Source organism: Scyliorhinus canicula, chromosome 9 (assembly GCF_902713615.1).
Source record: "Scyliorhinus canicula chromosome 9, sScyCan1.1, whole genome shotgun sequence".
Taxonomy (NCBI): domain Eukaryota; kingdom Metazoa; phylum Chordata; class Chondrichthyes; order Carcharhiniformes; family Scyliorhinidae; genus Scyliorhinus; species Scyliorhinus canicula.
The window spans coordinates 39510149-39537997 of NC_052154.1; the positions used below are offsets into that span (position 1 = coordinate 39510149).

Consider the following 27849-nt stretch of genomic DNA (forward strand, 5'->3'; position numbering starts at 1 on the left):
TGGCTGGCGCGGCGCCAAATGCCTTCCACGCCAGCTGGCGGGACGCAAACCACTATGGCGCCGGCCTAGTCCCTGAAGGGGCAGAGGATTCCGCACCTTTGGGGCGGGCCAACGCCGGAGTGGTTCACGCCACTATTTCCCGCCGGAACCCCCTGCCCCGCCGGGTACGGGAGAATCCTGCCCACAATCTCCAATGAATCAACAAAGTAGTACATTGTGGGGCACTATCTAAGCTAAGTATCAGACTCTAGTTTTTCTGCACTTGTGTCACTTAAAAGCATTTATATTTTTTAACTAAACTTATTCTACATCTGTTCCATAGAGATGTAAATAACGAGAGACAAATACATATTTATATACACAGATTCTGGTTTTTGTTTTATGACTGTGGGCTAGGATGTTGAGCCTAATTTGCTTCATGTGCTGTACTATATTTTTTATATTAAATACACCTAATAATAAAAAATCAATCCATAACATACAATGAGGCAAACTGCAGTTCTACTAGTTATCCTATATAGAAACATTTGCATGCATACAAATAGGTGCTTCGTCTGATGCTGTAACCCAGGGGTGGGCAAACTTTTCCGTGCAAGGGCCACATTCAGAAATTCACAATTTTAAAGGGCCGCATAGTATATTAAGTAAAATAATTACTTCACCCAGTTATGATTCTGGGCGCCTCATACAGAACACAGAACATAGAACAGTACAGCACAGAACAGGCCCTTCGGCCCTCGATGTTGTGCCGAGCAATGATCACCCTACTCAAGTCAACGTATCCACCCTATACCAGTAAGTAACCCAACAGCCGCCCCCCCCCCCCCCCCCCCCCCCCCCCCCCTCTCCATTAACCTTAACAAAAAAAACAATTTTTTTTTAATGACTTGGTGGGCCACATAAAGACCTTTGGCGGGCCGCATGCGGCCCGCGGGCCGTAGTTTGCCCACCCCTGCTGTAACCCAAGAAATCCGACATCTATACCCCTAACATCTATACCCATTCTGACATTGTGCCCACATTACTTCATGCATTATCTTTGGTTATGAGTTAAAACAATAAATAAATCTATCAATGAGATAAATGTTATTCGCTAATCAAATTGGTGAAAAAATGATTAAAATTAATGAGGAGCAAATACCAGTAAGTATAGTGTTAGCATATTGGTGTTTTTTCCCCCAATGGAACAAGAAGATTAGCATACATTATGATTAGCATACATTATTTCAAAATTAACATTACGATAACTTTAATGTTTATTCTTACAAATAGTAATAGCCAAAGAGTCTTTGATTACCAAGATTGTGTAAAAGTTCAGCAATCAACTTGAATGGATAGTATTTTAAAATCTTTATTATATTTATTTATATCATAATTGCGAGAAGTCTTATTTAAAAATAACCAAGTTTTTATTTAAGTAGCAATCGCAGTGCAGTACTGTAAATTTAACAAATTCCTGATTACTACTGATTTTAATTGTTGTGGATGGGGGGTTATGGGGTAGGGCCTTCAAAGCTATGATTATTAATCGCTTGGCAAGGGAAAGTGGAGCAGTACATAAGTCCCAGGAAATTATAGCATGATGTAAATAATGGCATCAATCAATCTTGCCATAATTTCCTGTGACTTCCACACTGCTAAACGAGCCCTGTGATGTACCCGTACATTTGCTTTTACATTAATTTAAAAATATTGCCCCCAGAATTTGCTGGGACTCTGTCTCGAAGCAGCATGTTTATCAAACGTGATTGTACAATGTTTGCCAAAAACCTGTTTTTGATTTTTAGTTAATTTACATTCTATGTCTGCTGATGATCTGCTGCCTGTCCTGCTTTATTTACTGGTCAAAACAGAAATCCCAAACTGGTAAGTTTATGAATACTCAAACTGTTATTTGGAAATACTTGAGTATTGCTGAAAAAAGACATTGTCAAAGTTTTTGAGCTTGCACTCATTGGGATAATTCACAAGAACATCAAATGTAAATGGAGCAACAATATATTCTTCATGAGAATAGAGTGCTGATTGGTTGGTAAGTAGAGGCTTGCAATGGAGAATGCATCGGTTAACTGCCAAGCTTTGTATAAATTCAAACCACACCAATTAACCCTGATCAAGGCAATGCCCTGATGAATGTACCAGAGAATGGCTATCACCTATATTATTTAGTTGAAACAGGTGCAGTGTATGTACATGTTCTTTCTGTCTGCAAATACAGGATGCTATGTGTTAATAAATGTGCTTCTAGCATGCCTACGTGCACCATACAGTGAGCCCAAAAGATCATCTTGAATTGGTTGTTAGCATAATTCATAGCGCACTCAAGATTATTGGCTTCTATGAGTGGAACATTGATGATTAGGCTAGCATTGCCAAATAAGCACACGGACACAGTATTATTATTGATATGCAAGTCCTGTATGGTCTTTGCAAATTTGAAGAAATCCTTCACAGTATATGTGGAAAGCTTCCACAAATGTGGTTATAGCAACCTGCCCAAACATTTGGCAAATTTGTGTCCAAATTCTTCAATTCCTGTCTAATGTTATCGTAATTTGCCTTTCCCCAGTTTGGCACCTTTAACGCGAGGGTTGCCCTCACCCCTATCCAAAAGTACGCTAAAACGTACGGAATTGTGGTCACTACTCCCAAAATGTTCCCCTACTGAAACCCCAACCACCTGTCCAGGCTTATTCCCCAATACCAGGTCCAGTACTGCCCCTTCCCTCGTTGGACTATCTACATATTGCATCAAGAAGCGGGGCCTCACGGTAGCATGGTGGTTAGCATCAATGCTTCACAGCTCCAGGGTCCCAGGTTCGATTCCCGGCTGGGTCACTGTCTGTGTGGAGTCTGCACGTCCTCCCCGTGTGTGCGTGGGTTTCCTCCGGGTGCTCCGGTTTCCTCCCACAGTCCAAAGATGTGCGGGTTAGGTGGATTGGCCATGCTAAATTGCCCGTAGTGTAAGGTTAATGGGGGGGATTGTTGGGTTACGGGTATACGGGTTACGTGGGTTTAAGTAGGGTGATCATTGCTCGGCACAACATCGAGGGCCGAAGGGCCTGTTCTGTGCTGTACTGTTCTATGTTCTTCTAAGCCTTCCTGGATACACCTTATAAACTCTGCCCCATCCAAGCCCTCAGCACTAAGTGAGTCCCACTAATGTTCTCTCCTAAATAATCCTCACCAAAAGTGATCATGCATCTAATTTTCTGTTTCAGATATTGTGTGCTAACTGTCTAATGTTTCTGCCTACAAAATAGCAGACTCCACTTCAAAAGTAGCTCCGTGGTTGTGAATGAGCGATTAAATGTAAATCCTTCCCTTTTGTATAGTCCTGATATTGAATGTTTCAAAACCGCTCTTGGTTGTGTTCTTGCAATGATACTCTTGTCATTTATAAAACTTTCAAAATATTAAACTGTTTCACAGCTGTGGAAAATAGTTGAAACATACAATCAATATTTTGTGTGTAACAACAAAATCTAGTAAAAATATTTATGAACTTTATTCTCATTACAGGATGGCCAACCTCAGTTATATCAAGAATTTTAGATTCTGCAGTGCAGTGAAGGATGAACTAGGATATTGTCTAACTTCTTTCGAAGCTGCAGTCGAGTATATTCATCAGGGCAACCTGACTCTTGGTCAGCCTGTAAGAATCCTTGTATGTTTTTGAAACGTTTCTCCATGTCCATGACTTTCATTTTTTGCACTTTTTTCTGTTTAGCCCACGGGAGAAAAGCCCATAGTAGCCATATTCTGGCACCTGTTCAGGAACATAGAGGGAGAATTCAGAATGTCCAAATTACCAAACAGCATGTCTTTCGGGTCTTGTGGGAGGAAACCGTAGCACCCAGAGGAAACCCACGCAGACACTGGGAGAACGTGCAGACTCCGCACAGACAGTGACCCAAACCGGGAATCGAACCTGGGACCCTGGTGCTGTGAAGCAAGAGTGCTAACCACTGTGCTACCGTGCAGTCCATTACACTCCTGACATGGCCCCATAGGGGCGGACAGGCTTTGATCTGCTCTGGTAGCCACAGTATTAATATGGCTGGTCCAGTTCGGTTTCTGATCAATGGTAACCCCCAGGAAGTTGATAGGCGATTCAGCGATGGTCATATATGTGAATGTCAAGAGGTGATCGTTAGATCCCCTCTCCTTGGGGATTGTCAATGCCTGGCACATGTGGTGTGAATGTTAGTTTCCGCTAGTCAACCCAAGCTTGAATATTGTCCAGGTCTTGGACATGAACTGCTTCAGTATCTGTGGATCTGCGAATGGTGCTGAACATCTGTGAGCATCTCCACTTCTGACCTTATGATGGAAGGAATGCCATTGATGAAGCAGCTAAAGATGGTTGGGGCCAGGATAATATATATGTAGTTTTGCAGTCTGCTGGAAGATTTTAAGTTGAACAACAGTTTGCCATAGGATCTGAGTCTGACCAGACAGGATATTCAGGTTGTTCCTGAAAGGGTCCTTCTCTCAAGATCTGCGCAGCAAGTAACCTTGATTGTTAACTTTATTTATGAGTGGATTTTGAAGTGTATTTGGTTGCTTTGTTGGAATATAGTGACAGGTGTACATAGTGAGATAAAGTTTCTTCACTTTTATTTAAGAACTGTTTAGCTGTTAATTTTAAAGCTATTTCTTTGATGATATGGTTAATTCTGTGTTTAAATTAAAGATTGTTTTAACATAAAAGATACCTATTGGTCAGAATCATCATCCTGGGGTGAAATATCCTTGCCTCAGTTTTACAATTTAAAGTTGTTTGGCGTTTCTCATCCAGTATCCTACAAAAGTTGTGTTTAAGAGTGCCAGTTTAGCTCAGTTGGCCGGACAGCTGGTTTGTGAGAGAGGCCAAACAGCATGGGTTCAATTCCCAGCTGAGGTCATTCATGAAGGCCCGCCTTCTCAACCTTGCCCCTCACCTGAGGTGCGGTAATCCTCCGGTTATATCGCCACCAGTCAGCTCTCCCCTTCAAAGGAGAAAGCAGCCATTGGTCATCTGGGACTAAGGCAACTTTACCAACAACTATGTTAGACAGTGACTGGAGGATGGCCAGAGTCCTTCCTAATAAGTACATTGTGGCACTAGAGAGATGAACTCAAGATATCTCTGGGGGGAGGAAGGAGTGAAAGAAAGTAGTCATCCTAGGTTCCATGCGACCTGATATACTTCAACAGTTGAACCAAGCACACGTGGGAATTAATTGAACCAGAAGATTGGCCAGAGAAATGGTATATTGGCCAGGAATCTACCAAGACATTGAAAAGGCATGGAGTGAATACAAGGCATGTCAATCCTTCATGCCTAATGATCAGAAGAAGCACAAAATAAGCTACCTACACCTCCATGGATCAGACTGTCAACTGACCTCTTTGGTATCTTTGGGAGTTGATTTCTTGATTTATCTATCAATTCCAAATCTGACGCATCCATTGCAGACACATTTAGGTTCTCAAGTCTCTCCGGGCACCCCAAAAGGATGTTTCTGACAATGGAGCATGATACACTGCACAACCCTTTAAGGTGGTGTATGAGAAGTGGAGAGTCGACCATACCACCACACTGCATTACCCCAGATCTAATGGCATGGCAGAGCATATAGTTTAATCTGTAAAATACTTCATCATGAAGTACCATCATGAAGTACCATGAAACAAACCCAATTGGCATGTGGCTTTATCGCACCCTAGAATGACATTGTTCAGTGTGACCATTCCCTCACATCCAGAATTTACTATTCAGCAGACCATTGTGGACAACACTTCCCAGTCATTATTCATTGATACTGTCAGGAGTATGTGATGCATTACTCAAAAAACAGGGGTAGGTAAAAGATCCTGATGACTGGCATGCGGGTAACAAATTACCAATCTGAACATCGGACTTGAGTACAACACCGAACTAATGGCACACAGAATCCAGCAGAAATGATCAACATATGCCCAGAACCAAGATCGTAACAAATATGTGCACCAAATGGTCTGACAGTATAACAAAATGTATGCTAAATCATAACATTATTGCAACCAGAAACATCCAAGTAATCCTATTGCAAACAGAATGTTGTCTTAAGATGCAATACAAATAAAGCATCCCAAACCAGCCACCTGAAAACATACAGCAGCCGCTGCCAATGATCACCATAACCACATCTGGACAGATAAGCAAAGCACCAAAACGTTTCAGAGACTTGTAGATGTTTTGCTTTAGTAGAATGGTTTATTTAGACATTGTTATTTTTTTTTGTTGTCATGGAAATATTTTGATTTTATAAGATAAGTCTTAAGTGTTAGATTAGAAAAAGGGGGATGTTATGATGAGGTACGTGTGCCTTTAAGGATGCACACTGGGCTAAATCGCTGGCTTTTAAAGCAGACCAAGTCAGGCCAGCAGCACGGTTCAATTCCCGTACCAGCCTCCCTGAACAGGCGCCGGAATGTGGCGACTAGGGGCTTTTCACTAACTTCATTGAAGCCTACTCGTGACAATAAGCGATTTTCATCTTGAACTACCGTCATTCACCACTAGTGGAGACAAAATGACGTGTTCAGTTTAGAACAGCAGCTTATGGTGGTCAGACATATGTATGCTTAGCCTTTCAATTAACGTTATTTGTCATAGCTTTAAATAAAGAACCCATATTATTGTTACCGATTCTTGTTGCTACATTTGTGTCAAATAGAAGAATGTAATAGCCAGCTTGATGACATTGCTGTTGCTGGAAACTAACTGGCTCCAGAACCAAACTTAACATTGAGAAAGGGGAAATCCATCCCACAGCGATTACTGTGTCGTTGTGGGCAGCTTTCTTTTAAGGTGGTGGTGAGTCGTGTCACTTTACTGCTGACTGCAAAATTCCGGTCAATATGTAGCAATAATATGATTGAGCAATAGGATCTGTTATCCTGACAACCTATTGTAAAGCTAATCTTTTTTAATGCCAGGTTTGGTCTGAATGTTTAAACCTTGTGTTCGCTTTTGAGTTGAAATTTGTTCTGTTACACATCGGGTGTCCTCTTTTAGTTTGTGCTTTTTATATTGCGTAAACTATATGCTGAATGTATACAAATTACACAGCAAAAAATGTCACTTTATGAGTTGTAACACAGATTACATTGTTACAAAATTGACTTTTTTTACTAGGGATCAGGAGACCTAAATGATAAAGTTTTTTTTAGAGAGCGGATGAACTTGCTTTCGCAGCTGTCTGCAACTCCAATTGATTTATTGTTTGAGGTAAATCTGAATTAATTATTTATAACTTTGATGCATATCAACTCTGGCAATTAATTTTCAAGTGTTTAGACAGGACAAAAGAATTTCAATCCAATGGTTGTGTTGTTAGTAATTATGGAAACTATTAAATGCATGGTGGCTGCATAAAAATCTTTGCACAAAGATAGGCCTGAATCCTTTGCCCGTTGGGCTGACTCAGTGAGCCCAGAAATGATTGGGAAGCACTTTGCCATTGTCTCAGACCAGTGACTCAAGCCAGGAATTGAACCCGAGTCCCTGGCGCTGTGAAGCCACAGTGTTAAATACTCTGCTATCATTCCACTCATACCTATTGAGTATACTTGTTATACATTCTGCCTGGATGGTTTCTGAATTGCCCACTTATTTCCACACAGCATACCACCTAATACTTGAAAGAGAGGCTAAGTCTTGTTGATCGGGAGATTTATCAATTCATTCACCTTATAATTTACATTGGTCATGTTTTTTTTTAAACACAATTCTAGTTAAATTTATCTGGTGAAGTTCCCGCCATCATCACATCACTTTCTGTGACAAACAGGCGGCAAGGCCCTGCTTTTACCTTAACAGCCCCCCCAACACTTCTTCCCCACTGCGTGGTTGATACGTATAGGCTTGCTGCTGCCAAAAACTGAGCAACCAATTTGTCATATGAGCTGCAAGAAGTTACCGGGTGTCCTGGTGGTCATATCTGCCTGTGCTATTGGTAGCTTTCCGTATTTGCTCGCTTACCGACCAGTTATTTTTATTGATGTTCTGATATTGCTGGACACAAGAATTACTATTTTCTTCATGATGACACCATTTGGATAACTGCATTGTCTTTTAAAATGTATTAATATTTAAAAAGGGGTCCCACGTGTGTTAGATCTGAAAACCATTGCTCTGCCGACCCTTCTGAAACCCACCCATGACCCACCTGCAGGGGCGCGACCTGCACTTTGAAAAACCCTGGAGTATTGTATTGCTTAGAAAGGGAGATGAGGGAGGAAAAGTAATGAAGAAGTGAGATATTTCCTCCTGTCCACCATACTGTTTACAAAGTGTTTTTGATTTTGTGCTCATTTCTTGCAGCACATTGCAGCTGGTAATCAGGATGAAGTGGAAGCATTATTGAGTCAAGGTGAAACTGATGAAGATAGCGTTCAAAAAATGTGCCATCCCCTCTGTTTCTGTGATAGCTGCGAGAAACTTGTTTCAGGGTAAGGTGATGCTGAAATAACCAAAGGAGCTGATGTAATGGTATTTACATAGATGATGGGAGCAGGAGGTGGTCTTTTTGCCCTTCGAGCCTGCTCCGCCATTCATCACAATTGTGGCTGATCATCCTGCTTTCTCCCCATAGCCTTTGATCCCATTTTCCTCAAGTGCTATATCCAGCAGCCTCTTGAATATATTCAAAGATTTAGCATCAACTACTTCCTGTGGTAACAAATTCCACAGGCTCACCACTCTGTGTGAAGAAATGTCTCCTTATCTCTGTCCGAAAATGGTTTACCCTGAATCCTCAGACTGTGACCCCTGGTTCTGGACACCCATCATTGGTAACATCTTCCCTGCATCTACCCTGTCGAGTCCTGTTAAAATTTTATAAGTCTGTATGAGATCCCCCTCATTCTTCTGAACTCCAGCGAGAACAATCCCAACCTAGTCAATCTCTCCTCGTATGACAGTCTCGCCATCCCTGGAATCAGTCTGGTAAACCTTTGCCACACTCCCTCATAGAACATACAGTGCAGAAAGAGGCCATTCGGCCCATCGAGTCTGCACCGACCCACTTAAGAACTCACTTCCATCCTATCCCCCCAACCTAATAACCCCTCCTAATCTTTTTGGCACTAGGGCAGTTTAGCGTGGCCAATCCAACTAACGTGCACATCTTTGGACTGTGGGAGGAAACAAGAGCACCCGGAGGAAACCCAAGCAGACACTGGGAGGATGTGCAGACTCTGCACAGACAGTGACCCAGCAGGGAATCGAACCTGGATCTCTGGGGCTGTGAAGCCACAGTGCTAACCACTATGCTACCATGCTGCCCTTCAGAGCAAGAACATCCTTCCTCGGAGAAGGAGACAAAAGCTGCACACAATACTCCAAGTGTGGCCTCACTCAGGCCCTGTACAATTGCAGCAACACATCCCTGCTTCTATACTCGAAACCTCTTGCAATGAAGGCCAACATACCATGAGCCTTCTTTTACTGCCTGTTGCACCTGCATGCTTACCTTCAGCGAATGGTGCACAAGGACACCCAGGTCCCGCTGCACACTCCCCTCTCCCAATTTACAACCATTCAGATAGTAATCTGCCTTCCTGATTTTGCTTCCAAAATGTATAACCTCACACTTATCCAAATTATACTGCATCTGCCACTGGTTTGCCCGCTCGCCCAACCTGTCCAGATCTTGCTGTAGGATCCCTGCATCCTCGTCACATCAAGGGTGTCAGGAGTGCCTATTTCTGGTAGCGGTCGTCGTTAGGCACTTACTTGTTGGTGGCTGCTGCTCGACGGCTGGAGTAGAAGACAGGAGCCCGGAGACAGGAGACTGAACCATGTATGGGACCTTTCTTTTATAGGTCCCAGGGGGTCCGCGCCCCTTTGGGCGGACTCCCTTATCTGCTTGGAATCGATTGGGTCTCTTCCCAATCAATATGTTTGAACCCCCCAATCATAGGGCAGTTCCTTGGTTGCTGGGGCGGTTCTTGGGACCTATTGTTTTGGGCTTCTCTGGCTCCACTGGGTCTCGCCTTCCATAGAATGTATCGATTTGTGCTTAACTTGTGTCCATTGTATCTGGGCCTCGCCCGGTATTGCCTCATTAGTATGTTAACGGGTTTTCTTTCACAGTGCTGTCTGGTCTCTGCAGCAGTCAAAACCGGTTTCTGCAGTCGTCCCAATACACAATCGCCTTGCAAGCTGCTTGCTTTCCAACATATCCATTTTCCCTGCATTCCTTGCAATCTTCCATTTTGTGTTGGGCAGTGGCCACCCCAGGTGGCTACAACCCTCCCACCTAATTTAGTATCATCTGCAAACTTTGAGATGTTACATTTTGTTCCCCCATCCAAATCATAAGTATTTATTGTGAATAGCTGGGGTCTCAGCACCGATCCCTGTGGTACCCCACAAGTTACTGCCTGCCAATTTGAAAAGGACCCATTAATCCCTACTCTTGTTTCCTCTCTGCCAACCACTTTTCTACCCACCTGAATACTTTCCCCCCCCCCCCCCCCCCCCAATCCCATGCGCTTTAATTTTGCACAATAATCTCTGATGCGGGACTTTGTCAAACGCCTTCCGAAAGTCCAAATATACCAATCGACTGGTTATCTCTTCAAAGAATCCCAACAGATTTGCCGAGCATGATTTCCCCTTCATAAATCCATGCTGACTCTGACTGATCCTGCCACTGCTTTCTAAATGTTCCGCTATAAAATCCTTGATAATGGATTCAAGCAATTTCTCCACTGCCGATGTTAGGATACTGGTCTATAATTCCCTGCTTTCTCTCTACCTCCCTTTTTGAATATTGGAGTGATGTGAGCTACCCTCCAATCTGCAGGGACAATTCCAGAGTCTTATTGAATCCCAGAAGATGACCACCAATGCATCCACTATTTCCAGAGCCACCTTCTTAAGCACTCTGGGATGCAGATTCTCAGACCCTGGGGATATATGAAAAAAATAAAAATCGCTTATTGTCACAAGTTGGCTTCAAATGAAGTTACTGTGAAAAGCCCCTAGTCGCCACATTCCGGCGCCTGTTCGGGGAGGCTGTTACGGGAATTGAACCGTGCTGCTGGCCTGCCTTGGTCTGCTTTCAAAGCCAACGATTTAACCCTGTGGGATATATCCGGCTTCAATCCCATCAGTTTTCCCAGCACCATTTATCTACTAATGTTGATCTCCCTCAGTTCTTCCCTCTCACTAAACCTTTCATTCTCCAACATTTCTGGTATCTGATTTGTGTCATTTGTGAAGACAGAACCATTTCTGTTGGAGAAAAATGTAATATGCGGAAAGTATACATGCCAGGCTAGGTATGATATGCAGAGATATGGTGACATTCTTGGGCACACAACTTGATATTTTACAGATCGTTAACATGTGAATATCATTTTTCAGTGGCCATGGGTTTGTGTAATCGTATTTGTGTGTTAACTTCAAGAATGTAATGTAAGACTGAGGTTCCCTTTTTGCTTTTATGTAAAGCTCTATCTCTTATGAGCTCACTCCCAATTTGACCCATCTTTACTTCTGTTGAGGCTCTCTGGGTGGGGATACCTGGGTGGATTCTGTTGCCAGGAAAGGATTGTAGACTTAAATTAGAAGCAGAAAATGTTGGAAATACTCAGGCCATGCAGCATCTGCAGAGAAACTGAGTCATTGTTTCAGTTTGATGACCTTTTGCCTGAGTACTGATGAAATTGGCATGAATTAAAGTGTTTAATCTGCGGCTCGGGCGTCACATGTAGTCCATCTGGGTTCTGAGTGCGGCCCACAAGACATTTTGTTGACTATTGCCCATGCACAGGGTTGCTACATCTTGCTGGTTTCCATCCTACCTGTATGACTGAAGTGATACGCAAGTAAAGCAAGGGCAAATGTAGTGAGCTGCATGCTGATTGCCCACAGCATTGACTGAGAGTCATGCGCTCCCTCTGCATCCAAAGTGTAAATATTTATTTTGCTTTTACCATTTTTTATTGATAGTTCAGTTGATATATAAATGATTGATCATTTTCTATAACTCATTATAAAATATACAGCGTGTATTAAATGTATTTGTTCTTTATTCACGGGGTCATGGTTAGTGAACAAGCTTGCGACCCACTGAGATGAAGGAGGGCTACTTATGTGTCCCAGTCGCTAGCCTGGGTTGCCCATCACTGGTTTTATGGATATGTTTGTTATGATAAGGATTTTAATTCACATGGGAGGAGAATATGTATTTTTGAAGCTAGCCATGACTGTTGATAACTCACAGGTCAGTGGGGACTCATTCTCCAAGGGATAGTTCAATAGGCACATGGTTTACAAGATTTGGGTCTCATCATTTGCACATGGTCACAGGATAACACGGGTTCATTTTAATTTTCTTGAAAGCATCACAAATGTTAGTGACTTAACCAATTAAGACCCTTGTGCATGGGTAGGACCCTGGAATTCTCGCTGTTTTCAGCTGAACCTGAACTTAGGAGGTTAATGTCAATGAGCTTTTCAAGTCTATATAGTATGTCCAGCTGACAAATATGTGCATGTGTGTACACCTTCCCTAGAATCTTCAAAATTATAAGGACAAATTTGTTTTATTTTCAATATAGTATCCAGTTGGTTGTTTTTCAAGAAAATATAGAATAACTATTTGTGTAAGTGAATCGGATATCAGACAACTTTTCTATTTTGTAGGCGGATGAATGACCCCTCGATTGTCACACCATGTTCCAGAGATGACCGGGGTTATACACCATTGCATGTCGCTGCTTTCTGTGGTAAGCACTGTACTTGTGCTGTGATGAGATTTCTGCAGATAGGACATTTGTATCTATTTTTAATCCTTAGATTTGAAATTCGTATTGAGTTTAAATTGTGTGGTGAACTAAATAAATGGCATCTTGCTAATTTGGCACTCATGGAATACTTTTGGTATAAAGGTTTTCTAAATTGGTATTTCACAAAAGTATTTCATCCTCCAGGTCAAGCATCATTAATTGATGTGTTGGTGGCAAAGGGAGGTGTGATTAATGCTACAGACTATCATGGGTCCACGCCACTTCACCTATGCTGTCAGAGAGGGTATCAAAATGTGACTGTAAGTAAATCGGACCCAAGAGTTTCGAAGCACGCCTGAAAACTGATTGCAGTCTTTCGTTTTTTTTATTGCTTTAAGTGAGCGCTGTTTTTAAAAACAAACAATTTACAGTTACTTGGGCATTTTTCAACTTTATGAAAAGCAACTTAATTGGCTATGAAGCTACTTTTTGGTAATTGTATAATACAATAAATGGACATGAGAGATGGACATGAGAGGCAGCACGGTAGCATAGTGGTTAGCATAATTGCTTCACAGCTCCAGGGTCCTAGGTTCGATTCCCGGCTTGGGTCACTGCCTGTGCGAAGTCTGCATGTTCTCCCCGTGTCTGCGTGGTTTTCCTCCCACAGTCCAAACACGTGCAGGTTAGGTGGACTGGCCATGCTAAATTGCCCTTAGTGCCCAAAATTGCCCTTCGTGTAGGTAGGGCAGCAGGGTAGCATGGTGGTTAGCATAAATGCTTCACAGCTCCAGGGTCCCAGGTTCGATTCCCGGCTGGGTCACTGTCTGTGTGGAGTCTGCACGTCCTCCCCCTGTGTGCGTGGGTTTCCTCCGGGTGCTCCGGTTTCCTCCCACAGTCCAAAGATGTGCGGGTTAGGTGGATTGGCCATGCTAAATTGCCCGTAGTGTCCTAATAAAAGTAAGGTTAAGGGGGGGTTGTTGGGTTACGGGTATAGGGTGGATACGTGGGTTTGAGTAGGGTGATCATGGCTCGGCACAACATTGAGGGCCGAAGGGCCTGTTCTGTGCTGTACTGTTCTATGTTCTATGTGTTGGGTAGGGTTGCTGGGTTATGGGGATAGGGTGGAGGTGTGGGCTTGGGTGGGGCGTTCTTTCAAAGAGCCGGTGCAGACTCGATGGGCCGAATGGCCTCCTTCTGCACTGTAAATTCTACCTATAATATCACATTTAACTGGAAACTGTATTTCAGGGTATTTCGGTCGGATTAACAGTACTACAGTTTTGTAAGCCTGACCACAACCCACAGATGGGAGTGAGAAATTTACTGCAGGTTTTGATTGTTTTTGGTTGAATGATCTTCACTTTTATATGCAATATAAATGAAAAATATACCATATTATTGATAATGTTTTATGTGCTCAGTTTAATAAATTGTTTATGTTGCAGACAGCATTTGCTAATTTTTTTTTTAAATGTATAGTTGCTTCTTCTGGATTACAAGGCCAGCACTGAAGTACAAGATAATAATGGCAATACTCCACTTCATTTGGCGTGCATGCATGGCCATGAAGATGTAAGTTTAACTAAAGGTTAAATTCTGTTCAATTTATAGTTGCAATATATAAATGTGGTTATGAACTCTATTCCTGAAAGATAACTTGACTGAATTGCTTCCACTACACTCCCACACCACTGCATTCCATAATTTAGCCCCATATCCTCCTCTGGCCTCGCCCTTAACTCATCTGCCCCTCCATCTCCATCCTGTAATAACCTGCACCGACATATGGGGTTGGCTTGACTGTCTTCCCCGTGTGGCTCGATGAGTTCCCCCGCTAACTACGGGGCTATTACCATGTGTGTACAAGGTCGGCCAGATAGGAACCGGCCAGCAGTGAGAGAGAGGATCCGGTGATGTCTAACCAGGTCCCCATGTAAATAGTACCTATTATAAATAAACGTCTTTTTGTTACTCATCTGTCTCTTGCCTTTACTAAATTGACGACGAAGATAACTCGAACTTTGCCGCTTGCACTTTTTTAAAAATTAATTTACGGAACGTGGGCTTCACTGGTTAGGCCAGCATTAATTGCCCTTCAGAAGGTGGTGGCGAGTTGCCTTCTTGAACTGCTGCAGTCCTTGAGGTGTAGTTACACCCACTATACTGTTAGGGAGAGAGTTCTAGGATGTTGCTGTAACGACAGTGAAGGAAGTGAGGGTGGTGAGTGACTTTGAGGGTTCCCAGGTATCTGCTGCTCTTGTCCTTCTAGACGGTCGTAGGTTTGGAAGGTGTTGTCCAAGGAACCTTGGTGAGTTACTGCAGTGCATCTTATAGATGGTATACATGGCTGCCTCTGTTTGTCGATGATGGAGGGTTTGAATGCTTGTAGAAGGGGGTGGAATCAAGTAGGCCGCTTTGTCCTGTATGTTGTTGAGCTTCTTGAGTGTTGTTGGAGCTGCACTCATCCAGGCAAGTGGAGACTATTCCATTACACTCTTGACTTGTGCCTTGTAGATGGTGGACAGGCTTTGGGGGTTCAGGAGGTGAGTTACAGTTACTCACCATATTATTCCTAGTCTTTGACCTGCCCTGGTAGCCACAGTATTAATGTGGTTAGTCCAGTTCAGTTCCTGATCAAGGATAACCCCAGCATGTTGATTGTGGGGGATTCAGCGATGGTAATGCCAGTGAATGTCATCGGGCAGTGGTTAGATCCTCTCTTGTAGGAGATGGTTACTGCCTGGCACAAATGTAACTTGCCACTTGTCAGCCCAAGCCTGGACATTGTCCAGGTCTTGCTGCATTTGGACAAGAACTGCTTCATTATCTGAGGAGTCACGAATGGTGCTGAACATTGTGCAGTCATCCACAAACAGCCCCACGTCTGACCTCATGGAAGGGGCGTCATTGATGAAGACACTGAAGATGGTTGGGCCTAGGACACTACCCTGAGGAACTCTTGCAGTGTTGTCCTTGAGTTGAGTTGATTGACCTCCAGCCACCACAACCATCTTCCTTTGTGCCAGGTATGACTCCAACCAGCGGAGAGCTTCCCGCTGATTCCCAGTGTCTCCAGTTTAGCTAGGGCTCCTTGATGCCATACTCGGTCAAATGTTGCCTTGATGCCATGTTTGAACTAAGGCCACTCTTCTTAATCGTTCGCTTTGGGGGTCTTCAGACTTGGTTGGGTGGAGGGTGTAATAACCTGCACGAAACACACTGGGTTGGCTTGATTGTCTTTCCCATGTGGCTCCAGGAGTATGAGCTCCCCTGCTTACTACGGGGCAATTACCATGTGTGTGTGTGTGTGTGTATATAAGGTCGGCCAGGTAGGAATCGACCGACCGAGAGAGAGGACCTGGTGATGTCTAGCCGGGCCCCCATGTAAATAGCACATATTATAAATAAACATCATCTGTCTCCTCTTGCCTTTACTAAATATCCCTTATCTGACTGACTGTCTGCACAAGTCCCACAATTGCTTCCTTCGACCCCCCCCCCCCCCATTAAATCTTTATCCTTGCAATGACCTTTCATTAGCCTAATGCTTAACCATATTAATGCAAGCAAAACTTGCATTTATATAATGCATTTAACATAGAAAAGCATCCAACATTGAAACAGTGATAGAACTTCAAAAGTACTTAATTGGCTGTCACGTGCTTTCGGATATGTTACGGTTGTGAAAGATGCTAGATGAATGAAATACTTTTATTTTTCGTTTCAAGACATTTTGCAGAGGTGAAGTCAAGTAAATGACACTGAACCAAAGGATGGTTGATCAAACGCTTTGTCAAAGCAGTAGATTTTAAGGATGATCTCAAAGGAGCAGGATGAGTGGAAATCCCAGAGTTGTGGTGCCCAGGCAATTGATGGCACAGGTTCCAATGGTGGAGCAAAATGAGGGTTAGGATTAGATTTGGTGGGATGAGAAATTGTTGGCCTGAAGGAGGGCAAGGCTGCTATTCGAGGACTGAATTTATCGTATCATTTCAACTGCATTGTTGAATGATAAAGAAGTGTTTGAAAATGTCATGTAGCACTCATAAAGCTCTGTATATTTAATTTAATTCCAATGTTGTTATCCCCCCCCCCCCACACACACAATCCCACCTCTCCCACTTTCTCCACAAGCTGGTGCCACTTGCTGAGATCTTTGATAGGTGCCCAGGTAATCGCTTTTCCGATGAGCCGAGCTAGTGATTAAAAGCAGGATTTCTGGTTGAAGGCTTTTAATTGGCATCTCATCACAAATGTTCTGACAGAGATCAGCAAAAAGTATCACAGGTGAGGGATGTGGAAATGTTCAGGCTTGTGCAATGGCCTGGTGCCATTACAGACCTACATATTAAAGAGCAAATTGCTTACCGAGAGAGAAGTGGAGAAGAGCATGGCAATAAAAAAACAAATTCAGTAAATCAAATGTATGTCCCCTTGTTGGTGTCCAAAATAGTAGTCCTGTATTTCTACCAAGCCCTTGGATACAGACATAACAGCACAAGGTATAAAGAATATCAAACCTAATAGTTGAACAGGCCTGTTTATAATTGATCATTTCATGAAGTTATGTTTAGCTTATAATTTTGTACTTGATGATAAAATTGAGTAATAAGGTCATAGATTATGAAAGTGATTTGAAACACTTTTCAGCAGCATTTTGTTTTATCGAGGATCAGGATTTGAAAATGGTCCAGATAAACAATTCAAAGATCTCCTCAAAGATAACTAACTTGCATTTATATAGCTGACACCCCAAACCACTTTATAACCAATATTTCTGAATTGTAGTCACCATTGTAACGTGAAAAATGTGTTGGTCAGCTCCTACAAACAACAATGGAATGACTGACCAGATCATCTGATTTAGATGTTGGTGGAAGTATAAATGTTGACTGGAGGATCTCTCTTGCTCTTCTTTGAATAGATATTACCTGAATTGATAAAAATATTTAGTCTCTTCACTATGCTGATATCGTTCATGAACTAAGTTTTGAAATAATTTACTTGCAGTTGATTTTCAGGATGTTTGAACTGGAAAACAAGGTTAAATAGTTACTAACAATGTTTTGAAAGATGTAACATATAATTTAACTATTGATATAACTACCACACTGACTTTGTGATTATTAAGTACATACTGTGTGCTCTAATTTACAGTAACCACTTGGTCAGCTTTATTTTTCTCTGTTTAAAATTTCCTGTTGAGGTAACCTTGCATAAATATTCAGATGGGATAAAAGTTAGAAGTAAAGATGTGTTCTTTTAGTGAAACGTAATAGTTTTACTTTTATTCTTTGCAGTGTGTCAAGGCTCTTGTCTATTACCATTTAAATACCTGCAAATTAAATATGACAAATGACAAAGGTGATACACCTCTCCACATTGCAGCTCGATGGGGTTATGACGGCATCATTCAGGTTCTGCTGGAGAATGGTGCTAATAATGAAATTCGGAACAAAATGAAAGAAACACCTTTGCAATGTGCGCTCAATTCTAAGGTAATGTAGGCTAAACTGAATATTGATCCACATGTTGATGCTTTTTGACATTAGATATGATGTTTGTATTGCAAGATCACATAGTTTGTCAGTGTAGAAGTAGGTCATTTGGCGCATCGTGCCTGCACCAACATGACTTAGTGCCATTTCCCGGCTTTTTTCCTGTATCCTTGCACATTGTTTCTATTCAAATAATCATCCAATGCCCTCTTGAATGCCTCAATTGAACCTGCCTCCATCACACTTCCAGGCAGAGCATTCCAGACCTGAACCAGTTGTTGTGTGAAAAGGTTATTTCTCGCATCACATTTGAAGATGAAGGACAGGGAACTTGTCTATTTGAGCACCAACTCGTCAAAAATAATTGAACTAAGAAATAAACCCGAGTTCCTATTAAGTACCAGGTTATCTTTCAGCAATCTTTATTAGTTGGGGACTACATACTAGTGCAGTCAAAAAGCTTCCTTTAACAACTCAGTTTGAGGGTTATGTATGAAATATTCTTCCCTTGGATTGCATTCTCTTTACAAATCAGCACACTCATTTTATCCTTAACATCTTTCTAGTCTGGTCAAGTCTCTTCGCAAAATGAGGTAGCATTATAGTCATTGAGAAATCACTAAGTCAAAGCTTTGAAATTAGGTAGTTACTCAGGACATTGTGCTATGTGATGGAGGACGTAGATCTGAATTTTGTGCTGTCAGTTCCCAATCTCTGCCATTGCACCAAAAGGAGGCTTGGAGGTTCCCTAGGGGCTGGGGAAAATCAGGCGAAGTTTCATCATGTACCTTGTTGTCCTTTGCTAACAGTATGGTGGCAGTTTGGTAAGAGAACTCGCCTGACAACAGAATAGGCACCTTTTTGGAGGGGTTATAAACATAAGACAAGAATTAAAGGATACATTCCAGAAACTCAAAAGATTCAAAATTCAGCACTTCGGGTGAGGGTGATGGGCTGAGCGGACGCACATATCAGGTGGCTCTCCTCCAGACCAGAACCACATTGGCACTTTTAGGCGAAATTTGCCTGAAAATGCGAAGGCAAATTAACCTCAACGGTGAGAAGAAAGGATCAACACCAAATTGCCAGCAAACGGGAGCTCGAGGGGTCGCAGGGACAGCAGGAGGGGAGGAAAAGGCAACGAGCAGCAGGCAGACGAGGAGAGGGTGCCCTGTCAACCCAAGAGAGAGGGAGACAGAGGCCGAGAATTAGCCCCCCACCATCTCCACCACCACCTGGAGACAGATGAAAGACCTTCTTCATGAAGTTGCTGACCGCCATGAAAGGCGATCAGGATTGAAATCCAGGTGGCAGTGACAGAGGAGATGGTCACCATGCAAAAGACGATCAATAATAATAATCGTTATTGTCACAAGTAGGCTTACATTAACACTGCAATGAAGTTACTGTGAAAAACCCCTAGTCGCCACATTCCGCCGTCTGTTCGGGTACTCGAAGGGAGAATTCAGAATGTCCAAATTACCTAATAGCACGCCTTTTGGGACCTGTGGGAGGAAACAGGAGCACCCGGACGAAACTCACGCGGACACTGGGGGAACGTGCAGACACCACACAGACAGTAACCCAAGCTGCGAATCGAACCTGGGACCCTGGTGCTGTGAAGCCACAGTGTTAACTACTATGTTACCGTGCTGCCCATGGGTTGGGGAAGAAGTTGAAAGCATAAGCAAGGACAAGCCACGACTTGGAGAAAGACTCGACGGACCAGAGCAACGGGACCATCGCTCTGGAAGCAGAAGTTAAAAGGTTGGTAGCGGCTGAAGGAAACTTTAAAGGGGAAAGTCGAGGACCAAGAAAACGGGTCTCAACGACTGGATTGGGCATGCCAGAAGGTATTGAGGGCAGCGATGCCGCGGGCTATCTCTCTCCCAAATGCTGGGCAACCTAGTCAGGAGAGACTGCTTCCCCAACCCCCCAGAGCTCGACAGAGCACACGGTCGCTCAGACCCAGACCCAAGGCGGGGGAGCAATCAGGGGTGGTCATCATGAAGCTGCACCGATACCAGGATCATGATAGGACCCTGAGACAGACTAAAGCAATCACCTGGGAAGGGCACAAAATCCGAATTTACCAAGACATTGGCGCAGATCTAGCAAAACACAGGACTGTGCTTAATTGGGTGTAGTCGGCCCTGTACAAGAACGGGGTGCGATTTGGTATGCTGATCCCAGCCACGCTCTGGGTCATGTACCAGAACAAAGAGCACTATTTCAACACCACGGCGGAGGCAAACTAATTCATATGGACCAATAGCCTGGACAAGGGGCAGACGAGGCAAAGATGAAGGTTGATCAAAGGAGGATCGCTAAAGAAATAGATTCATTGGACAGTTAATATGTTTGCGCGGGACTATGCTGCCTCGCTCTGATCAAAAAGACCAGGTCACAGGAAAAAGCGAGAACAAGGGAATGCAGATGAGGGTATAGGCAGAAAAAGCAGAAAGTCAGCAGGCATAAGTTAGGGGCTAGACCAGCCTAGGGAGGAGGGGCCACCACACTAGCAGGGATAGCTATCACACAAGACAGACAGCAAGGAGTGCTGCGGCACACTTCCTCGCAGGGAGGGAGCATCCGGGGGAGTTGGGAGGGGGGAATTACACAGGAAAGGGGAATGTGTAGATGTGTAGGGGGAGATGGGGAAAGGGCCTCGCAGGAAGGGGGGGGGGGATGGAACACAAAGGGAACAGGGTGGAGGAAGAAAAGAGTTGGTTTTTGGATTTGCTTCAGCAGGTGAGGTGCAGGTTGAGGAAACAAGATGGCACCGCAAGCAGCCACTTTGGAAGGTCCCTAAATAAAGGGAAACCCCGGAATTCAGGGGTGAACCCACGTGGCGTACACACAATTGACGTCGATATTGGGTGCCCCCTGGACAAAGGGAAACCCCAGAGTGCATGGACTCGACCTCATGGTGAGCATGGCCACCGTGGCCGTTTCGGATGGTCCCCTAACAAGGGCGCATCCACCAGGTAAGTATAATTGATTCCGCAGAAAAGGGGGGCACAAAAACCCCACCAACAGGATTATCACCTGGAATGTCAGGGGACTTAACGGCCCAGTGAAAAGATCCAGGGTCTTCATCCTTTTGAGAAGTTTGAAAGCCGACATAGTCTTCCTGCAGGAGACACACCTGAGGGAAAAGGACCAATTGTAAGAAAGGGTTGGATGGGACAGACGTAACACTCATTACGGGACAAGGGCTAGGGGAGTAGCCATACTGATTAGCAAGAGGACGGGTTCACAGAGACAAGGGCAGTTACGAACCAAAGGGCACGGTACGTCATGGTTAGCAGTGTCCTGGACGGGGCACCGGTGGTACTGGTAAATGTGTACGTGCCCAACTGGGACGACACAGACTTCATAAAAAAGACCATGGCGGAAATCTCCGACGCTGACACTCAGCGACTAATTATGGGGAGCGACTTCAACTATGTACAGGGCCCACTGACGGACCGATTGAGCCCCAGATTGGAGAAAAGGGCAGGGATGGCGAGGGAACTGGGAACATTCATGGAACAGATGGGGGTGGTGGATCCATGGTGTTCCTACAACCCGTTGAGAGGGAATTCTCATTCTTTTCGTCGTTGCATAACGCATACTCAAGGATAGACTTCTTTGCAGTGGGAAAATCGGTGCTTCCAGGAATAGTCAGGGCGGAATACTCCATGATAGTTATCTCCGACCACGCTCCGCACTACATGGATTTGAGGTTGAAGACGGGCACTGCCCAGCACCCCACGTGGAGGTTGGACACCTTTTTGCCAATAAGGCCTTTTGCCAGAAAACATCACAGGCCATAGCCGAGTGCATTACTAATAAGTAGAACTGGGAAGTCTCGCAGACGGCAAAGTCTCACCTTCCATGTTCTGGGAGGCACGGAAGGCTGTGATTAGGGGAGAGATCATACCCTACAAGGCTCATGGAGACGGGGAAGAGAGGGCGGCCAGGCAACAACTGATCGACTCCATCCTGGAGGTCGACAGGAAGTACTCTTGAGCCCCGAATGTAGAGCTTCTGACGGAGAGGACAAATGGACTTTAACGTGCTATCCACTAGGAAAGCGGTACACCAACTCCACCAGACACGGGGGACCTTTTATGAACATGGAGAAAAGGCTAACCATCTATTGACTCACCAGCTGAGAAAGTAGGCAGCCACAAGAGAAATAGCCCTGATGAAGAATAGCAGAGGCCGACTGCTAACTGGGACTGTACACCTCAAAATTGCTCCCCCCACCCTGATGGAGACGAGGAGATGAAACAGTTCCTAGATGGACTGGACATGCCAGTCATGGGGGACGATAGACTGGGGGGGAGCTGAAAGCACCAACAGGACTGGGAGAGGTCATGGAGAGCATCAACTCCATGCAGGCGGGGAAGGTGCCGGGACCCAATGGGTTCCCGGTGGACGTCTATGAAAAATGTGCACCAGCCCTGGCCCCTGCACCTACGGGATACGTTCACAGACTTGCTAGCGAGGGTCGCCCTGCCTCCAATGCTAACACAGGCCACGATATCGCTGATACTCAAAGACAAAGACACAACAGAATATGGATCATTTCGCTGCTTAACGTAGATACGAATATAATGACGAAAGCTCTGGCCAAGATACTGGAGAGCTGTGTACCAGAGGTGGTCGCAGAAATGCGAACATCAGGTGGCTGCTGAACGTAATAATGGCCCCATCCAGGGAGAGAACACCAAAGATGATCGTCTCCATGGACGCAAAAAAGGGCTTCGACAGAGTCGAATGGAAGTACCTATTTGAGGTCCTGGAGCGGTTTGGGCTAGAAACGGGGTTCATCTCGTGGGTGAAACTCTTGTACAATGCCCAAAGCAAGCATATTCGGACCAACACCACCAGCTCTGAATATTTCCAGCTACACAGAGGCACAAGGCAGCGATACCCACTGTCCCCGCTCCTGTTCGACTTGGCAATTGAACCCCTTGCGATCGCTCTGCGAAACGCGAAAAGCTGGAAGGGGGCAAAGAGTACAGAGTTTCACTCTATGCGGATGACCTGCTCCTCTACATCTCGGACCCACAGAACAGCCTGATAGCAATCATGAAGCTCCTGGAAGAGTTTGGAGCCTTCTCAGGCTAAAAATTCAACCTGGGCAAGAACAAGGCATTCCTGGTGAACCCGAACGGGAGAGGGACAAAGCTGGAGGGACTACCATTCAAACTAGCCCAAAACAAATTTGACTACCTGAGGATCCAGATAACCCATGGCTGGACACTGATACATAAGTGGAATCTGACCAGTCTGGTGGAGGAAGTTAAAAAGGAGGTACAGAGATGGGATGCATTCTCGCTTTCCCTGGCGGGATGAGTGCAGACGACCAAGGTGAACGTACTCCTGAGGCTCCTCTTCCTGTTTAGATCCATACCGAAGAGAGATGGGGGGGGGAGGAGGGATGGAGACAAACAAATAAGAGCACACACAATGGAAAGGAGCAGAGGGGGAAGGGAGTAAGAGGAGGGAACCCAAGGGAGTTACAGAATGAAACCAGGGAGAAAAGGGAGGAGGGGGGCGGAGGGGTTCAAAATTGTGCAAATTACGCGAATCACTGGGAAGAATATTGCACCTTATTGTGTAGCTAAGGCATGTTAATATTTTGGCTTGCGCAGTAAAATATTTTAACGGAGAGAAATTTTAAACATTTATATCTACATTCTAAATGGAACAATGTTGTTGGCTGTTGATTAAATGGTGTCTTTTAAAAATGTTCTGTATCCTCACAGATACTAGATTTGCTGGAAATTCCTCACGTTAGCAATGACAGACGGCAGAGCATGCCAGAGGTAACTACCATTGTCAATGTCTGTCTTTAACTTTTAAAGAAAAAGAGCAAGTTTAAAGCAGTTGAGGATCCTTGTGGGTTAAAACGTTTAAATACATATGTCAACACACAAATATACTTTGCCATCTTTAGTTATTGTGCTTGCACCCGTATTTTCCAAAGCCTTCAATTTAAATTTTGGATCAGATTTTAACTTTTTGAATTCCATTTTTGTTGATTAATTTATGCTAACTTAATTGTTACTTTCTTTCTGCAGTCTGGTAGATCTACTCAGCCTTCCACTGATGCTGGTAGTCAGAAATCATCTATTTCCACTTATTCCTCCGTATCGGTTGAGATCAAGCATGAAGAAGAAGAAGAGAGAGGCAAATACAAAGAGGTGAAAGCTGTTTTATCGTATCAGTGCAGTTTTTTTCACATATGGGTCTCTTCAACCACTAAATCTAATGTTCCGCTAACCAACTTGCACTGCTTTGTTTAAGCAGCATATAGAACGTATGGAAATTAGTGTTCACTTTCACATATTTGCAAAGGAAACCAGATAAATCATGAAATACCAATTTTACTTTAAAATGTTCCACACAGGTAGATTAAATAATTATTTCACTGTCTCAACATGTAATCAGCTTGTAGAATGCACAAATACAATTAAATTGATGTAAATGTGACCAGTGCTCTAACTTGACTCTGAAATGGCCAATAATAAGACAGTATTTTCACTTTAATAAAATGCCAAAACTAGTTAAATTCTTAGGTGTAATTTCCTGTCTTTTCTTCATTGTATTGAACTTGTACATTTGTATAAAGGGTCATTTTAAAATCTCAGATATGCAATAGATATTCTCAACATTGCCTTGTGATTAATAATGATGCAAGTACTGAAGTACTTTACAAGTCTGTAATGGTTCCATTAGAGTAAATTTAATTTTGATCTTGTGCCATCGTGTTTTTTATCCAGAAATAGGCAGATTAATGGGGCATGATTCTAATTGAGATACTTTGTCATCCAGAAATCACTGAGCCAGTTGTTCATAGAAATATTTGTCCCATCGCCTTGCTCCGAACCATTCCATTAAATTTAGAGAGCTTGAGGACTTAAAATAATCTTACAGCAACATAGGAAATGCTTGCTTTATTAGTGATGCAATTTATAAGAAAAAGTGAAAATGTTTTAATGATGGGACTGATCAATGTACAATTACGTATTTAGCCCATAAGAAAACTGCCAGTTTATTTTCAGATTTCAAGGAGAATAATGGAAATTTATAGCTGAAATATATTTTTTAAAAATAATGGTTTACGGGTTAATATATGTTTATATTTTCAAACAGTTGAAAACTTTGCTAATTAGGCACCCTAAAACAAAGCTTTCATGACAAACCTGCTCACGTTTAAAAAAAAATTGAAACTGATTTGTTTTAAAATGTCCATTACCAGATTACTGAACTGCTGCAAAGTATTTCACTAAATTGGATAATCCATTTTTCTTATTTTTAAAAGAAAGGAGCTTAGTTTGTTGCAATTTTATTGCAGGTGGAAAAATTATTGCGAGCTATAGCTGATGGAGATGTAGAAATGGTGAGTACTGCTAGTCAAATCTGGATCTTAAAATTGTTTAAAACCCTAGATGTGGGGTTACTTTGCTAGTTTTTAAGCCTGCTTTTAGAACTTTTCAATTTACCTTGTGCATATCAATGTATTTGGTCAGAATTAAACAATGCATCAGTTCCTTGACAGTATAGACAGTAAAATATCCTTTGGAAAATAATTGAAGAAGGGGCATTTGATTTTAAAATGATTTTGTTTTTTCAAATAGATTTTGATTATAGGTCGTGAAACCTTACCTTGAGATCTAGAATAATATAAACTAAAACAGTTTTTTTTTTTCCAACGTTGATCCAGACTATATTTAAGTCAGAAGCAACATTATGGGAATTTAATGAAAATAGATGTTTTAAGAATGTTTCATCTAGAATATTAAACACTGGTATTTATTTTTTTAAACGAGAGCTCTGCCGATAGGTTGACATTGGTGCTGCTGTGATCCTAGAGCAACTGTTTTTAATCTGTACTACTAATGTGATTATATGGTGGTATTCCTGCACTGAAATATATTTTGTTATAGTGCAAGCACACCATGCCAGACTTTCTCCACATGACTGTAAAATCAGAGATTTTCAGCAAATGCATGGACATAAACTGAAACCAGCGTTCACGTTCACTTTTACAGCACAGTCAGACAATAGGCACCCACAAAACAGACGGTGATTAATGTAGAAATTGTTATATATTATATTTTATATTTATGTCTAATATTATTAAAAACCCTAGTTTAAAACACATACAAGCAGTACGTCTGTTAAAGCTGTAATTAAGAGTTATTAAGTGTGAGGTAATCATTCATTCAAACCACTTACTTGATTACAGATGAAGGGCTAATAGAACATTGTTTATATTTTGGATGGTTCCCTGGAGTGTAGATACTTTATGACTGATTGTATTTTGTCCTAGCTAAACAGGTCATGGAACCTAGTGGGATGCAGATGATGTAATTAATGAGAGCAGCCAGGTCTGTGTGTAGTTTTGCAGTCTGTTATAAGATCTTAGGTTGAACAGCAGTTTGGCATAGGATTATAGTCTGACAAGACAGAAGTGTACTTGATCTACTCTTGAAAGGATCTCTCTCCAAAAGTCTCTACACAGCTAAGCAAGTAACCTGTTTTGATAACTTTATTTATAAGTGGCATTTGAACTGTATTGGGTTGCTTAATTGGAATAAGTGGCAGGTGTTGATAAGTTCAAGTCTTTTCTTTTTATGTAAGAACTATTTAACCAATGATTGTAAATATATTTCTTTGATAATGTGGTTAATTCTGTGTTTAGATTAAAGTTTGTTTAAACATGAAAGATACCTATTGGTCACTGTCCTTGCTCTTGGGGCTGAAATATATTTTCCCCACTGATGTACAAATTAAAAAATAGTTTTGGGTTTCTGTGCGATATCCTAACAAATTATTGTTTTGTACGTCATAGCAATATGGTGTGATTAAAAACCTTAACGTGTATCAAAGTGTAACCTTCTGGGCAGCACGGTAGCATGGTGGTTAGCATAAATGCTTCACAGCTCCAGGGTCCGAGGTTCGATTCCCGGCTGGATCACTGTCTGTGCGGAGTCTGCACGTCCTCCCCGTGTGCGCGTGGGTTTCCTCCGGGTGCTCCGGTTTCCTCCCACAGTCCAAAGATGTGCGGGTTAGGTGGCTTGGCCATGCTAAATTGCCCTAGTGTCCTAAAAAGTAAGGTTAAGGGGGGGGTTGTTGGGTTACGGGTATAGGGTGGATACGTGGGTTTGAGTAGGGTGATCATTGCTCGGCGCAACAGCGAGGGCCGAAGGGCCTGTTCTGTGCTGTACTGTTCTATGTTCTATGTTAACATGGAAATCTCTAATTTATTTAAAATTAAATAATACTTATCACTCCAACCCACTCCCTATTTTACTTTAAGTTCTGGCAATTTGGGACCAGAATATTCCAACAAAGCCCACAAAGGGAACCTTTCTTTTCTCAAAATGCAACTGTAACTATCTCGTTGTGATGAAAATGAACCTTCACATAACATCACATGTTATGGGCCAGGGTTTAGAGGACCCGAAAGTGTATCATGGAGCTCAGCTGAGGAAGGATCTAAAGAGAGGGCTAAGAAGAGCCAGGAGGGGACACAAGAAGTCTTTGGCAGGTAGGATCAAGGATAACACTAAAG

At 43.0% G+C, this 27849-nt stretch overlaps 1 protein-coding gene across 4 annotated transcripts in view; it reads left to right on the forward strand.

The window, feature by feature from the left end:
* The window catches only part of ankrd27 (ankyrin repeat domain 27 (VPS9 domain)), a 100596-nt gene that overhangs the window by 24989 nt on the left and 47758 nt on the right, over positions 1–27849 (forward strand). For all 4 annotated transcript variants that reach the window (XM_038806561.1, XM_038806558.1, XM_038806560.1 and 1 more), the window contains exons 11-21: positions 1788–1866; positions 3523–3655; positions 7166–7258; positions 8354–8481; positions 12689–12771; positions 12976–13091; positions 14254–14346; positions 18075–18272; positions 24035–24094; positions 24350–24472; positions 25627–25671. In XM_038806561.1, the coding sequence (XP_038662489.1) occupies positions 1788–1866; positions 3523–3655; positions 7166–7258; positions 8354–8481; positions 12689–12771; positions 12976–13091; positions 14254–14346; positions 18075–18272; positions 24035–24094; positions 24350–24472; positions 25627–25671 (1151 nt within the window). The remainder of the gene's footprint in view (positions 1–1787; positions 1867–3522; positions 3656–7165; positions 7259–8353; positions 8482–12688; positions 12772–12975; positions 13092–14253; positions 14347–18074; positions 18273–24034; positions 24095–24349; positions 24473–25626; positions 25672–27849) is intronic.